Source organism: Salvia miltiorrhiza, chromosome 2 (genome assembly GCF_028751815.1).
Source record: "Salvia miltiorrhiza cultivar Shanhuang (shh) chromosome 2, IMPLAD_Smil_shh, whole genome shotgun sequence".
Lineage (NCBI taxonomy): Eukaryota > Viridiplantae > Streptophyta > Magnoliopsida > Lamiales > Lamiaceae > Salvia > Salvia miltiorrhiza.
In genome coordinates, this window is record NC_080388.1 from 69,115,371 (window position 1) to 69,128,301 (window position 12,931).

Below are 12,931 nucleotides of genomic sequence, written 5' to 3' on the forward strand. Positions count from 1 at the left end.
TTTTCTTAGCTATTTGGAAAATTTTGCAAATATTATTTCTTTGCTAGTTCTTGCAGATGAATTCCCCCTTTCCAATCTTGCAAGATGATACCTACTGCACCAGCCAAGCCGACAGCCATATCATACAAGCTGTAGCATAGCAATAGATGGGGAATATATTCACAAACTCCCATATCTCGTAAATCAGCGCATGAGGGAACTTTCGAAGAAAATTATCATCACTCCTTAACACCTCGATTGCAGTGTTTTCAAGGGGACGACCTCCTGTCTGTAAACAATGAGGTCTCGTGTTCAAACCTCACTGTTTTCCCTCCCCAGCTCCCCGAAATAAAAAAAACACCTCGATAGCAGTAACAATAAGATTTAACTTTTTTTCTTTAGAATTACAAGAAAAAATTATTATATAATCAAATAAGATTGTAATCTTGTGCATGAAATTATAACTCACGTGTAATCTTGTAAATTGGGCAACAGTGGCTTATGGGCCTATGGCCCAAATGAATTCTTTCCAAACATTTCATAAAAAAATTCAGCTTTATTCGAATATTTTCTGTTTTGAAAGTACTTTATTCGAATATTAGATGTTTTTTACTACAGTGTAAAAAATTAGATTATGTAATTTGAAGATAGAATTTTTAATTTATGTGTAAAATCATAATTGAGTGGAAATTTGTGTATTTTAGGTGATTATGTCCCCAAGGGGACACCAAGCGGTGCGACCTCCTGTATGTGAACAGTGAGGTCTCGGGTTCAAACCCCACTGCTCCCCCTCTCCAACTCCCCCAAGTCAAAAAAAAAAAAAAAAAAACCACTCCATAAAATAATAAATTAGAATATTATGTACAGTTTTAGTAATTTAAAAAAAGTTCAATTTTATAATACGATCGTAACACCTCTCTCTCTCTTTCTCTCTCTTTTTTTTTTATATAAAAAAATACGAGTAATAATTTACAGTTTTTCCTGAAAACATTTTGAGCAAACTATGCTAAAAGCCTAAAACAGTGAACCTGAATACCTGACTCAACAACCCAGGGACTCAACTGGGTGAAAAGTGAAAAATGTTTCTCACATTCACATAGAACCTTCAACGCACATATTTTATTAAAAAACACCGAATTTCTCGAAAGCGGGTTATGATTGAATTCGTTGCATTGTGAGCAATTTGAAACAGAGATCTACCGATGAGTGCAAAGAATGGTTAATCACCGAGGGCATCATCACCTTTCATCATCCAGAAACAGAAAATCTTCCTTCTTTTCAATAACCTTGTACGTGATCCTCATTTTTGCTCTCTCAATCTTCACTTTCATGCTGTACAGCAAAGATGTGTTGGAAGACGAAAATAAGATGCCGCTTCTTAGAGTTGAGAAGCCCAAAATTAACAAGGTCTGCGATACTTTTCGACGTTATTGAGGTTTATTTTTGTAGATTTTTAATTGGTTTTGTTAACGGTACGAATTAGAAGGAATGGATTCCTTCGGATCTTCTCTCTTTGTCATGAATGACTGCACGAATTTGGCAAATGCTGTTGTATATGCTGTGCTGATGTTATTCTCTAGGTCATGAGATTTATAGTTGAAGCCAAAGTACATTGGATTTTGGATTTTACTTCTCCCTGATAATTGTTTGAAACTTGTGATTTACATTTTCTCATAAAACTGCTTTCTTTATTTTACAAACTGATCTGCCATTGATTATAGTTTCCTGGCAAAAGACTCATTAGAAAAAAGTGGGGAAGTTGGTTTTGTGTGTGTGTGTGAGAGAGAGGGGATCGTACAGGTTTGCTATGTTGGTGAACTACGACAAAAAGATAAATGAAAGATTGATTCAAAATCTAACAACTTTTTGTCCGAATCTAGTTACTTTGACTTACATGATGAAACTACAAAACTCATTTTCTAGACATCCCAACATTGTTTGAGGAACTTGAAAAACACACACACTGAAATGTATAATTGTCAAATGAGAGTTCTTTGAAATCAAGTGATCTTGTTCAGCTTCTAGTTAATTGATAACATACTCTTGCTTCTGTAAGTGGAAATGGCTTTCCTTATATTAGCTATATCAAAATTCAGAATTTTGGGGCTCTTGCAGTTACCAGGTGCAACTGTGTTCTCCGGTGTGATAATAGCCATGGCACTAGGAGGTTTTCTATTTACTAATCCAATGAGGTGTACAAATATTATATTGAGAGTATATGTGAAAGAAAATGTTTTTTACCACCAAGGAGATTTAGGCAGTTTCTGTATGAAGGATGAAGGTGGTTTCAAAAGAGTTTCTGGTGAAAATTTGTCCACCAACCAATACATACTAGTTGTGAAAGTAAACAATACTCAATGTGATAGTGTCATAGTAAACAATCCATTTAAATTGAAAATGTATATTGTTACTAGTTACTATAGAAAGTAAGAATTACAAATGAATAGTTCAGTAAAAAATTATACTTGTTTTCTGCATGGTAATGGTATATGGAATAGGCTAGGGAAACTACAAAGCAATAGAAATTGAATTTGAATAAAAAATTATAGTACTTGTTTTCTGCATGGTAAAGGTATATGGAATAGGCTAGGGAAACTACTAATCAGTTTAATCTGATTAGTCATGCCATTATGATGCTGAACTCATCGAATTCTTAATAGAACTTTTGATTCTTATATGAAATTACATGCTTGTTTGATCCATGTGAGCCTCCTCTAAAGCGGCATACTGCAATGTCATACTATAACAACACGGCATATGTAAGCCCATTACTGAAATTAGAAATAAGATCTTGTTGCGTTGAGATGTTAGTCTCACAAAAATTTAAATGCATTAAAACATCAGATACCACATGATGAGGTCTTTTATACCACATGTTGATCCACATATTTGATCATATTCTGCAGTTATTAGATGATAAACTTTGGGAAACTCCTTCTAGTCTTGGTTTGCAGCAGTGTGTCGAGCCAACAAGTAAATATAGAGGTAATTATCTCTTGTCTAATTTACATTTTAATTTAAGTAACAGCCATGATCATCATTTGCTTTTCTTGCTCTATAAATACCCATAAGATTTTCTGTATTTGCTGTTTCCTATGGCTACTTGGGCTAATGAACATGATTCATGTTTATTGCCTTTACTGTGACGTGAGTTTGTTGCTTTTCCCCCAGCCATGTCCATTGCTTTTGCTCCCCCCTCCCCCCCCATCTTTTCCCGTTTCTTACAAAAATTGTTCTGTATTTTGTATACTCAGATACTCCAGTTTGGGATCACTATATGACTGTAAAAAGTAACGGAGGACTAAATCAAATGCGCATTGGGGTGAGGATTTGTTTGATCTCTCTTTTGTTTGGTTGGCATACCTATCTTTTATAAGAAGCTCCATTCTTGGAGCCCCTCCTGCAGTCTCGCATAGTGGTCATATCTCATGAAGCCTACTAGGTTTTGTTTTCTGCTGGGATTTTTCATAGCTCTTGTTTTCTGCTGTTGGCATTTGATACTCGTGTTCCTTATATTAGGAATTTCAATCTGTATTTTACGAACAAACTAATTGAACTGTAAACTGATAATCAGATGGTTGTGGATGGGTACTTAGTTTTGGTTAACTTTTTATATCCCAAGCATGCATTCTGTTTTCACAAAGACATGGAAAATAATTATGTTCCTCCTCTCCTCCCTTCTGTGTGCAACCAAGAAAAGCCAACAGAATCTTGTATTCCTATTACATGACATCTGTCATTTTCTATGCTGGATTGCTGGTAGCAGTAAGTCAGACAAATTGATGAATATACTGGTTATTTTAAGTGTCTCGTTCATTTTACAAAAAATGTTAATTCTGAGGGACTTCTATGTTGCTATTATGCATAAGCTGGCTGTTGAGATTTGTTTGTCAATAATGTCTTGCTTGTAGATTGCTGATATGGTGGCTGTGGCTCGCATTATGAATGCTACATTAGTGATTCCTCAACTGGACAAGAGTTCATTCTGGCAGGATAGCAGGTAAATTACATTACATCATTTGAAGTATTACAAACTACCTATTTAATTTAGGGTTAATTGCTGTAAAATGCACGAACTTCGGACCAAGTTTGGTTTTGCACATGACATTAAAAATGTGACACCAAATCACCAATAACATAAACTTATACTTTTGCAATTTTCACACGATTGTCTCTTTTGGTTAAAAAAAAAAAAGGCATCCGGAGGCGGAGGTTGGTGCCACATTGGTTTCGATTTGGCTAAAATTGCAAAAAGTTTAAATTTTGTGTTATTGGTGTAGCACTTTCACAGTCATGTGCAAAACTGTAATTGGTCTAAGGTTGGTGTAATTTATGTATTCTTACCTTAAGTAGTCCAGTTTGCAAAATACAAATATAATAACAGATGTTAAATAGGGGAGCATGCAATTTACATATAGTTTTCTTGTAAACAGCTGAAGGGTAGTTACTGACTTACTGTAATATACCCTTTAACACAAACTTGATGACTTTCCTTGCCATATACTGTTGCATATCCCAAACATTTAGAGAGTGGCAGGCCATGTTATGAACTTGGGGAAGTTTTAGGAGGAAAAATCTTAATGCAATTTATTGGAAACACTACAGGAGTTCCAATGTGTTTATTTCTAATTCTTATGTTTGACGTAATGGCGAAAGAACTTGCAAGTAAATTTTTTGGTGAAAGTTAGAACAGACAGTCATAATTTCATACATTTCCATGAGAACTATGCTCCTGGGCATTATTGTACCTTTGGCTTAATTTTCATGTTCTTAACGTACAGTACATTCTCTAATATATTCGACGAACTCCATTTTATCAAATCCTTGGAGAAGGATGTGAGGATTGTAAAGGAGCTTCCTAAAGAAGTAGAATCTCTACCTCGAGCTAGGAAACACTTCACCTCATGGGCTGGATTGAGCTACTACGAGGAAATGACGGCATTATGGAAGGAATATCAGGCAAGCTACTTACATTTATTTTTCATTTGTCTCTTAGGGGTGTTACAAAAGTTTGCTACAAGCAAAAATCTCTCTGTTTTCATAAGTACAAGGTCAAAACTATAGGACGTAATCTTTAATATAAGGTGCTGGCTAATGCCTCAACTCTTATCTAAATGAATTATTATCTTTCCCTTTTTGCCTCAACGCAGTTGAACCATAAACAGAGAGTTTATCATAGAAATTTAGTGGGTGCAACTTTAATTGCTGTGCAAAACCTATAACCAGAAACATGACCTATTGCTTCTTTTCTACAGGTAATTCATGTCGCAAAATCAGATTCTAGACTTGCAAACAATGATCTTCCCCTTGACATTCAGAGATTGAGATGCCGTGCTCTGTATCATGCTCTCCGCTTTTCTCCATCTATTGAAAGTCTAGGAAAGGTAAAAACCATAATCTTGGCTTTCTTAATTCATTCTGACCTTTTATATGCACATAGAGGATGCAATTATCATTATGAGGTATTCATCCTTCTAAGTGAAAATATTAACTCGATTCCACTGTAAGTAATCAGATCAAGACTGTCAAACTTCATGCCCTGCTAGATACCAGTAAATATATTAGAGAAATACATGCATGTCACTCTTGAGGTTTTGTGTTTCTGCTGTTGCATTTAAGAGGTCTTGTATGGGAATTCACTTTATATTAGGGTCTGAGCATAAATGACGGTGACACCACAGAAGCTCGTGGAGCGGCTGCGATCACGTGCTCAAAGATACATTGCCCTTCATCTGAGATATGAGAAAGATATGCTGTCTTTTACTGGATGTACTTATGGTCTTACTGTTGCAGAATCAGATGAGCTCAGATTGATGAGGTGAACGCTTTTTGAATTCCCAGGCCTTATACACTATATACATGTCGAAATGCGAGTTAACATTCTACTAAAGGATGCAAATAGGGTTTCTTAAATAAAGAAGTGACACATTGCAGCTCCCAAACACTCTAAATTTACCATATGTTGGCTATACTGGAAAGGTTCAAACCAACTATTTTATATGTAAAGAATAGATTTGAATATTTGATAAATGCCCCCATCAGTTGGTAGGTTTAATCTGCAGAGAATTAGAAATTTCAAATATGATAAGTTGTTTCTGGATAGAAAGTCTGAAAGTAATGAATATGCATTAAGATTTCTGTCCTCTCTCTGTCCTCCCCTCCCCCCAACCCACCCACCCACCATGTGATTTTTTAAATCGAGTCAAAACCCTTTGTCAACTTGGCCGCATTATTCATTGGCTTGTCTGCATTGTGAATGTACTACCGCTTAATGCATAGGAGCTGAATCTGGTGACTACTACCCTTTTGGACCACTCTAGATTAATGGATCCCTGATACTTGATCCTAGTTTATTTATGGTACATTTTTGCTAAACATGGCAATAAAAACCTCCAGGGTTAAAAGCAGGTGTTTTCCCGTAAATGTTGTGGTTCATGTTTAAGGAGCTCACTAAATCTTTTTCAGTGTTTCTGAAAATTGATGTGGTCCAGGTGCAAGATAGTCTGTATTAAGAGCACCGGAATTATCTGTTTAAGCATATCTTCACCCGCAAGTCTTTTTTTTTCCTCTGCTGATGTGTGGATTTCGTTTGTTAAATTGCCTTCTCTAGAGAGAAAACAAGTCATTGGAAAGTGAAGAACATTAACCCCACAGAACAGAGAGATGCTGGTTTCTGCCCTTTAACTCCGAAGGAGGTCGGGATATTTCTTAAAGCTCTTGGATATCCACCATCTACCTTAATATATATTGCTGCTGGAGAAATTTATGGTGGTGACACACATCTTTCGGAGCTCACTTCCCGATTTCCTAACATAGTTTCCAAAGTTAGTTGAGTTCGTATTTTGAATTGTTTTGTCACTCAAAACATATAACAATAAGCAAAATAAGCTATTTCTGGCAGCCAGGCTAAGCTTTTCCATTTGTACAGGAAATGCTTGCAACCAAAGAAGAATTGAATGGTTTCTCCAATCATGCATCACAAACTGCAGCCCTAGATTACATAGTCTCCGTAGAAAGTGACATTTTCATTCCTTCTTACTCGGGTAACATGGCAAGAGCTGTTGAAGGTCATCGCCGATTCTTGGGACATCGAAAAACAATCACTCCGGACAGGTATTGTAGGCTGCTAATTCTCAGTTTTTTAATTACTTGATGGTTCAGATAGTTGTCCTGCATTTAAAGACGCTATCATGTTAGGTAGCTAACAACCAGGAAACAGTAACAATTCCAGTTCATACATGTTCCCCTTTCTGATGAAACATATATGTTGGGCATTTACATTTAATAACTATCAACCAGGTAAATACGCTACTTGAGACATTACCCTGCTTAGCATGCAAATAGATTTTGAGACTTCAATAGTCCTGTCTTTCATTCATCCCTCAATAGTCTAACCAGGGGAGTTGTTTACTAACTTATATTTAAAACTTAAAAGGGGTTTATTGCCTATAAATACACAAAGTATACTTGAATTCTAGTTTTTAACCAACACTATTTTCTTGATCAAAAAATACATGAACTTTTAATTTTTTGGGACTCAAATTAGAATTCCCGCCGCAATTAATCCTCTGTAGAAGCTGGAAAGTAATTACATGGCAGTTCAGAAGTCAGAATTCCCTTTGAATCTACATGTCAGAGTTGATATGTTTGATCAATTATGTGGCGAACAAATGGCGAAGAAGTCTGTTCTAGCAAACAGATCATTCCTGGCATGCAGATTCAAAGGAAGTTCTGACTTATGAATTATCACGTAATTAATTTACGGTTTCCACATAGGATTAATTGTGGTCGGAATTCTAATTTGGGCCTAATTCAAAAAAATTAAAAGTTCCATGTATTTTTTGACCAAGAAAACAGTGTTGGCATTAAACCGAAATTTGGGTATATACTTAGGAGGCGTGTGGTTTGAGTGATAAGGCATGATTGATAAAATAATCTAATTCAATTAAGTATTTGGTTTGCACGATTCAGCCCGTGATGGATAACTCAACCCGCACTCTAATCATCCAATTTATGATTATTTTTCACTCCAAAGTTGAGATGATTATTTAATCATCCTCCAATCCATATTGCAAAATTTCAAAATTACCCTCACTAAAGTTATTATTGGTTTTGTATGTCCTTAATTTTTTGCATGATTATCAAAACGGAAAATGGATCAAAAGAGCAATCTTGGTATTATACACTAAACCAATCAATCATAGTCCTTCAATTTATCCAACACCACAATCAATCAATCCAAACACAAAACTAAGTAATCCAAGCTTATTCTATCCTATCAATCTTATCTATCCCATCCACCAAACCAATTGCTCCCTATAGGCAATTTACCCTATTTAAAAGTATGCTTTCTCTTCCTACATTTTTTAGTATTGCCATTTACTGATTTGGGTTTCATAATTAAAGGTTGGAGTTACCATTGTCTTTGTACAATTGTAATATGTTAGTTACCTGAAATTATATACATGTAATCACATAGATGTAGTTGAAAGAGTACCACTTCATTTTCAAGTGGGCAGTTGGGTGCTTATGCTAATCTCATCAGAACTATTAGAAAGATATAGACTGCAGAGATATCATTAGTGAAAATGTTATTTGTAAATGTTTACCATCCAATTCTTATGTTGAAATAAAGTCGTAACAACAATATCAATGCATCTAGCCAGAAGTGTGGAATTTGTAATGCAACCTTCATTTACAAAGGTAATGTGCAGGAAAAGCCTAGTTCAATTGTTTGATAAAATGGAGGCTGGACAGCTTGAAGAGTCATCTCTATCCCTCCCTGTGATGCAATTGCATAGAAAACGGTATTTTATCATGCTTTATATCAGTTTTCCTTCAAATTGGTATCTTTATATGTATGCATTGTTTTTCCTGCTAATGTTAACTACAGTTATGCTCTTATCCTACATATGGTAGTCATTATGTTGTTGAATCTAGCAGTTGAGTCTACAGAGTAATAGTTTTGTTAAATAGCGATCATACTAATATCAATCTGTCAAATTCATTCCTCTTGATTCCAGCCTTGCTAATTCTGTTACTTACTAAACTGCTTGTGTGCCATGAGTTCACTTTGTTTTAAACAATCTTAACATTGACTAAAAATTAAAATACTTAGTGAACTCCTTTACCAAAATGGTGTCTTCGACAGGAATGGGATTGTGTCACTCATTCCACACATCAATTTATCCTCTGGTAATCACATTTCCTAGGATTGTCATCAACAGTTTATATAGCTGATTTAGTTAAACCTATTTTGTTGTGGGAGATACAGAAGTTGTAAGTATGATTGTCTGTGATATGCATTGGAGTATCGGACTGGAGATTGAAAGGTGTGGTTTTTGCATTTGCTGATTGCAGGTTCGGTGGACCTCGGAGGAGAGGAAGTGGTCCTCCTGGAATCAAGGGAAGGCTACGATCGCGCCTGGAGGAATCCTTTTACCAAAACCCATATCCAGAATGCATATGCAAATCATAAGGTGAAGTGAAGCAAATTGCAAAAAAGTGCAGTGTTTTCGACAAGAAATTGGGATTGAATTGGCACACAGCCTCTTCCTTCATTGGACTTCCAATGTGCTTTCCATGGATCAGTTGTAGCAGCCATACCGTTGTTGATGTTATGTAGGACAGAGAGTTTGTTTCCTAATTTGGAAATAATTTTGAAAGTTTCTTTAAATTATTTTAATTTGTAGTTGTACTAAAAAATAAACACTGTAGGTCACAAGTATAGTTCCGGAGCTTGGATCCAATTGATTTTAATTACCTTCGTTTGCATCCACCATTGCTTCTTTCGCTTGGGAATGGACATGTTTAAGCATTTGTCTGTTGTCACAAATTTTCCATCCGCACGTTGTGGACTACTCACATACTTAAATCCTATACTTACAAATATTTTATTGGAATATATTAGTGTGCAGACGAGAGACATCCTCATCTGTTGTGAGTAATATTTGCTACGATAGAATCAAAGACGACCTGTTTCCGAAGCTCAATAATCAAACAAGAGTAACAAGTGCGAATATAACTAGACAAGTCGTGTTATATATAACGCATGTTAAATAAGAATACACAAGTTACAAAAGTTTGCGCATTATTAATAGTACAGAATATTTTGAGACAAACATACGAAAAGCCTTTAATCCTAAAAGCAGCAAATTTTGTTGGAGTTGTAGCTTTCAGTTGATCTCCCATATTCTGCAACGAATTTGCATGAATTTAATTAGATACGTGGAAATGAATACCGGTCCCACTTGATCCACACAACAAGTATATAGCAATGGCGGGCAAGGTGAGAGGTGTGATCCTCCTGTTGGTGCGCGTGTGCCTACAAGGGCGACAAGTGCGATGGATGAGAAAATGCCGATATGAGTTGGGCGAGGGAGAGTGGGGCGGAGCTGCCAGGAGCTGGGGCAGTTGAGCTCGGATATGCCGCAGGGGCAGATGCAAATGGAGTGATGTGCTCGCTCCCCATCAAGTGTGGAATGAGAGCCGCACCTTCTTCTATTCACCCTAAACACTCCATTATCAATTCTAGATGATAGCTACCCAAACTAGTGCCTACAATCTTGCTTTCTAATATGCTTTCTTGCTCTAACAAATAATCATTTCTGCCACAATTATCCTAACGGTTAATTGTAGTTTATGGCCCGAACTTTAAGCCATTTGTAAATATGGCCCGAACTTTAAAAAATAGCTTGAACTTTGAATTCATTTGTAAAAATGACCCGAACTTTAAAAATACAGAAAAATGGCATGAACTTTGTAGTCATTTGTAAAAATGGCCTGAACTTTAAAGTCATTTGTAAAAATGACATGAACTTTAAAAAATACAAAAAATGGCATGAACTTTGAAGTCATTTGTAAAAATAGCCAAACTTTAAAGTCACTTGTAAAAATAACAGAAATTAAAAAAAAAAAAAAATACACGACAATAATTTGAAATTTGAAAATTTGTAAAAATCGTCTGAACTTAAAAAAAATACAAAAAATAATTTGAATTATGAAGATTTGTAAAAATGACCTGAATTTTAAAAAATCTAAAATGGCTCAATCCTTCATAAATACAAAATCTAAAATGACCTGAAAAGTATGTGAAAATTCCCTGTCTGTGCGTAATATGAATTTTATGTACTCGGAGTTTTAAAAATTCGTGTTGTCATTAATATTTTACGAGAGAAAAATTATTTGTACGAAATTAAAATTCTTATGATAAGAGAATTAATTATCATAATTTATTATAAATATTCCAAGTGAATTTATAATTTTCACGTTAATATCGGACTTTCCACGTTGTCATAATTCGATTCCGAAAGTGTTAAGCTTAGGGGTGAGCATCGGTTCGGTGCAAAACTGAACCAAAAACTCAAAACCGAAAATCGAACCGATGGTTAAAATTGAAAACGAACCGCACCAATTGGGGGTTCGGAACCGAACCGATAAAACCGTCGGTTTTGGTTTGGTTCACCGAACCGAACGATGCAATTTTTTTTATTTTATTTTTTTTCGAAAATACCAATTAAAATTTGTAAAATAATGTAAAATACACAAATTTCAAATGTCAAATCCCCACAACATGAACATGATAAATAATTATATATTATAATTGTGAATTAGGGTTTTAGTTTTAGGTTAAAAAATTAGAAAAATAATTATATATAATAAAATATTAATATGTATCGGTTCGGTTCAGTTTAAAACCGAACCAAAAATGGAAACCGAAACCAAACCGAAAATTTTCGGTTTTTACTTTTTAAAATCAAACCGAAAACCGAACCAATAGAATTGGGACCGAACCGCACCAATCCAGTTCGGTTCGGTTCGATTTTTAGTGTCAGATCGGTTTCTGCTCACCCCTAGTTAAGCACATGCCATTTTTAATTTATACATTTTGATGAGGAGTAATACGTGCAGAGCAGAGAAGTGGTCTTAGCCAGATGAACGGGCTTGTCAAAGGATCGGGATTCATCAAAGAAATAGACTCTCGTAGAAAAGTCAGAGAAATGGGCCTTACCAGATGAACGGTCTTCACCAGAGAAGCCGTTCTCGCCAGAAAAATGACCTTCGTCCGGGAAATCATAAGAGGAGCGGGAAAATCTCCCGCCTAAGGGCAAATTTACTATCATGACCTCGACCACGCGAGGCGCATGTTTCAAGCACTAAATTTACTATTCTACCCTCAACGTGTAATCTATAAATAGCCCTTAGCATGTATCTTGTAATTTTACGCTATCTTTACTCTCAATACTACAGCAACTTTTTCTCGTGCACTCAGCAATTCCACAATCTTCTCTCATTTTTCCGATCAATCTCTAGGTAAAATCCACGATTCACTGATAATTCACAAAACAAATGATCACCGTTCATTTATGCTTTACCACATTTGATAAAAATTGAGTCATTTTTTGTATTAATAAAGTTCGTGCAGTTTTTACAAATGACTTCAAAGTTCATGTCATCTATTTGTATTTTTTAAAGTTAATGTCATTTTTACAAATGACTCCAAAGTTCAGGCTATTTTTTTGTATTTTTCAAAGTTCAGACCATTTTTGCAAATGATTTCAAAGTTTAGGCTATTTTTTTATATTTTTTAAAGTTCGGACCATAAACTACAATTAACCCTTATCTTAATAATTTTTTTTAGGACTACATTTTAGTTACGTACCTAAGCTATATTTTAATTATCTTTTTACATCCAAATTTTCTCTCTCCTCAATTTTTTCTTCTTTTTTTGGTATTTTTTTAAGAAAAATCGTTAACTTGGATTCATATTAAATTAAAGATTACGAAAGATCTTTAATTCGATGTAAAAATTATAAAAAATAAGTTTGAAATAAATAAGTTATGATTGTTTAAAGTATCAAAATTAATTTTTGTCCGCTTACATTTATCTCTAATGTTGAACATCATAATTTTTTTTTCTATTTTGTTTTCATTTGTTGGTGAAAAAATAAGT

The 12,931-nt window shown here is 35.0% G+C and overlaps 1 protein-coding gene across 2 annotated transcripts; it reads left to right on the forward strand.

Annotated features, from left to right (window-relative positions):
- The first annotated feature begins 963 nt into the window (after positions 1–963).
- Positions 964–9,757, forward strand: LOC131008692 (O-fucosyltransferase 38). 2 transcript variants are annotated; one of them, XM_057935700.1, is made up of 11 exons: positions 964–1,386; positions 2,886–2,964; positions 3,234–3,301; positions 3,891–3,979; positions 4,761–4,938; positions 5,235–5,363; positions 5,661–5,797; positions 6,590–6,803; positions 6,908–7,092; positions 8,694–8,786; positions 9,340–9,757. In XM_057935700.1, the coding sequence occupies exons 1-11, from the start codon at positions 1,195–1,197 to the stop codon at positions 9,455–9,457; spliced, it is 1,482 nt and encodes a 493-aa protein (XP_057791683.1). In that variant the 5' UTR covers positions 964–1,194; the 3' UTR covers positions 9,458–9,757. The 2 variants fall into 2 exon arrangements, with proteins under 2 accessions (XP_057791683.1, XP_057791684.1); XM_057935701.1 differs by lacking the exon at positions 9,340–9,757 and having other exon boundaries at positions 992–1,386; positions 8,683–8,789.
- The last annotated feature ends 3,174 nt before the right edge of the window (positions 9,758–12,931 follow it).

What these genes read in the sequence shown, in the direction of transcription:
- LOC131008692 (XM_057935700.1), top strand. Translation starts at nt 1,195, where the DNA reads ATGGTTAATCACCGAGGGCATCATCACCTTTCATCATCCAGAAACAGA. An exon ending in CATTATGGAAGGAATATCAG is followed by an intron (nt 4,939 to 5,234) that starts GCAAGCTACTTA and finishes TCTTTTCTACAG; the next exon opens with GTAATTCATGTCGCAAAATC. An exon ending in ATGCAATTGCATAGAAAACG is followed by an intron (nt 8,787 to 9,339) that starts GTATTTTATCAT and finishes TGCTGATTGCAG; the next exon opens with GTTCGGTGGACCTCGGAGGA.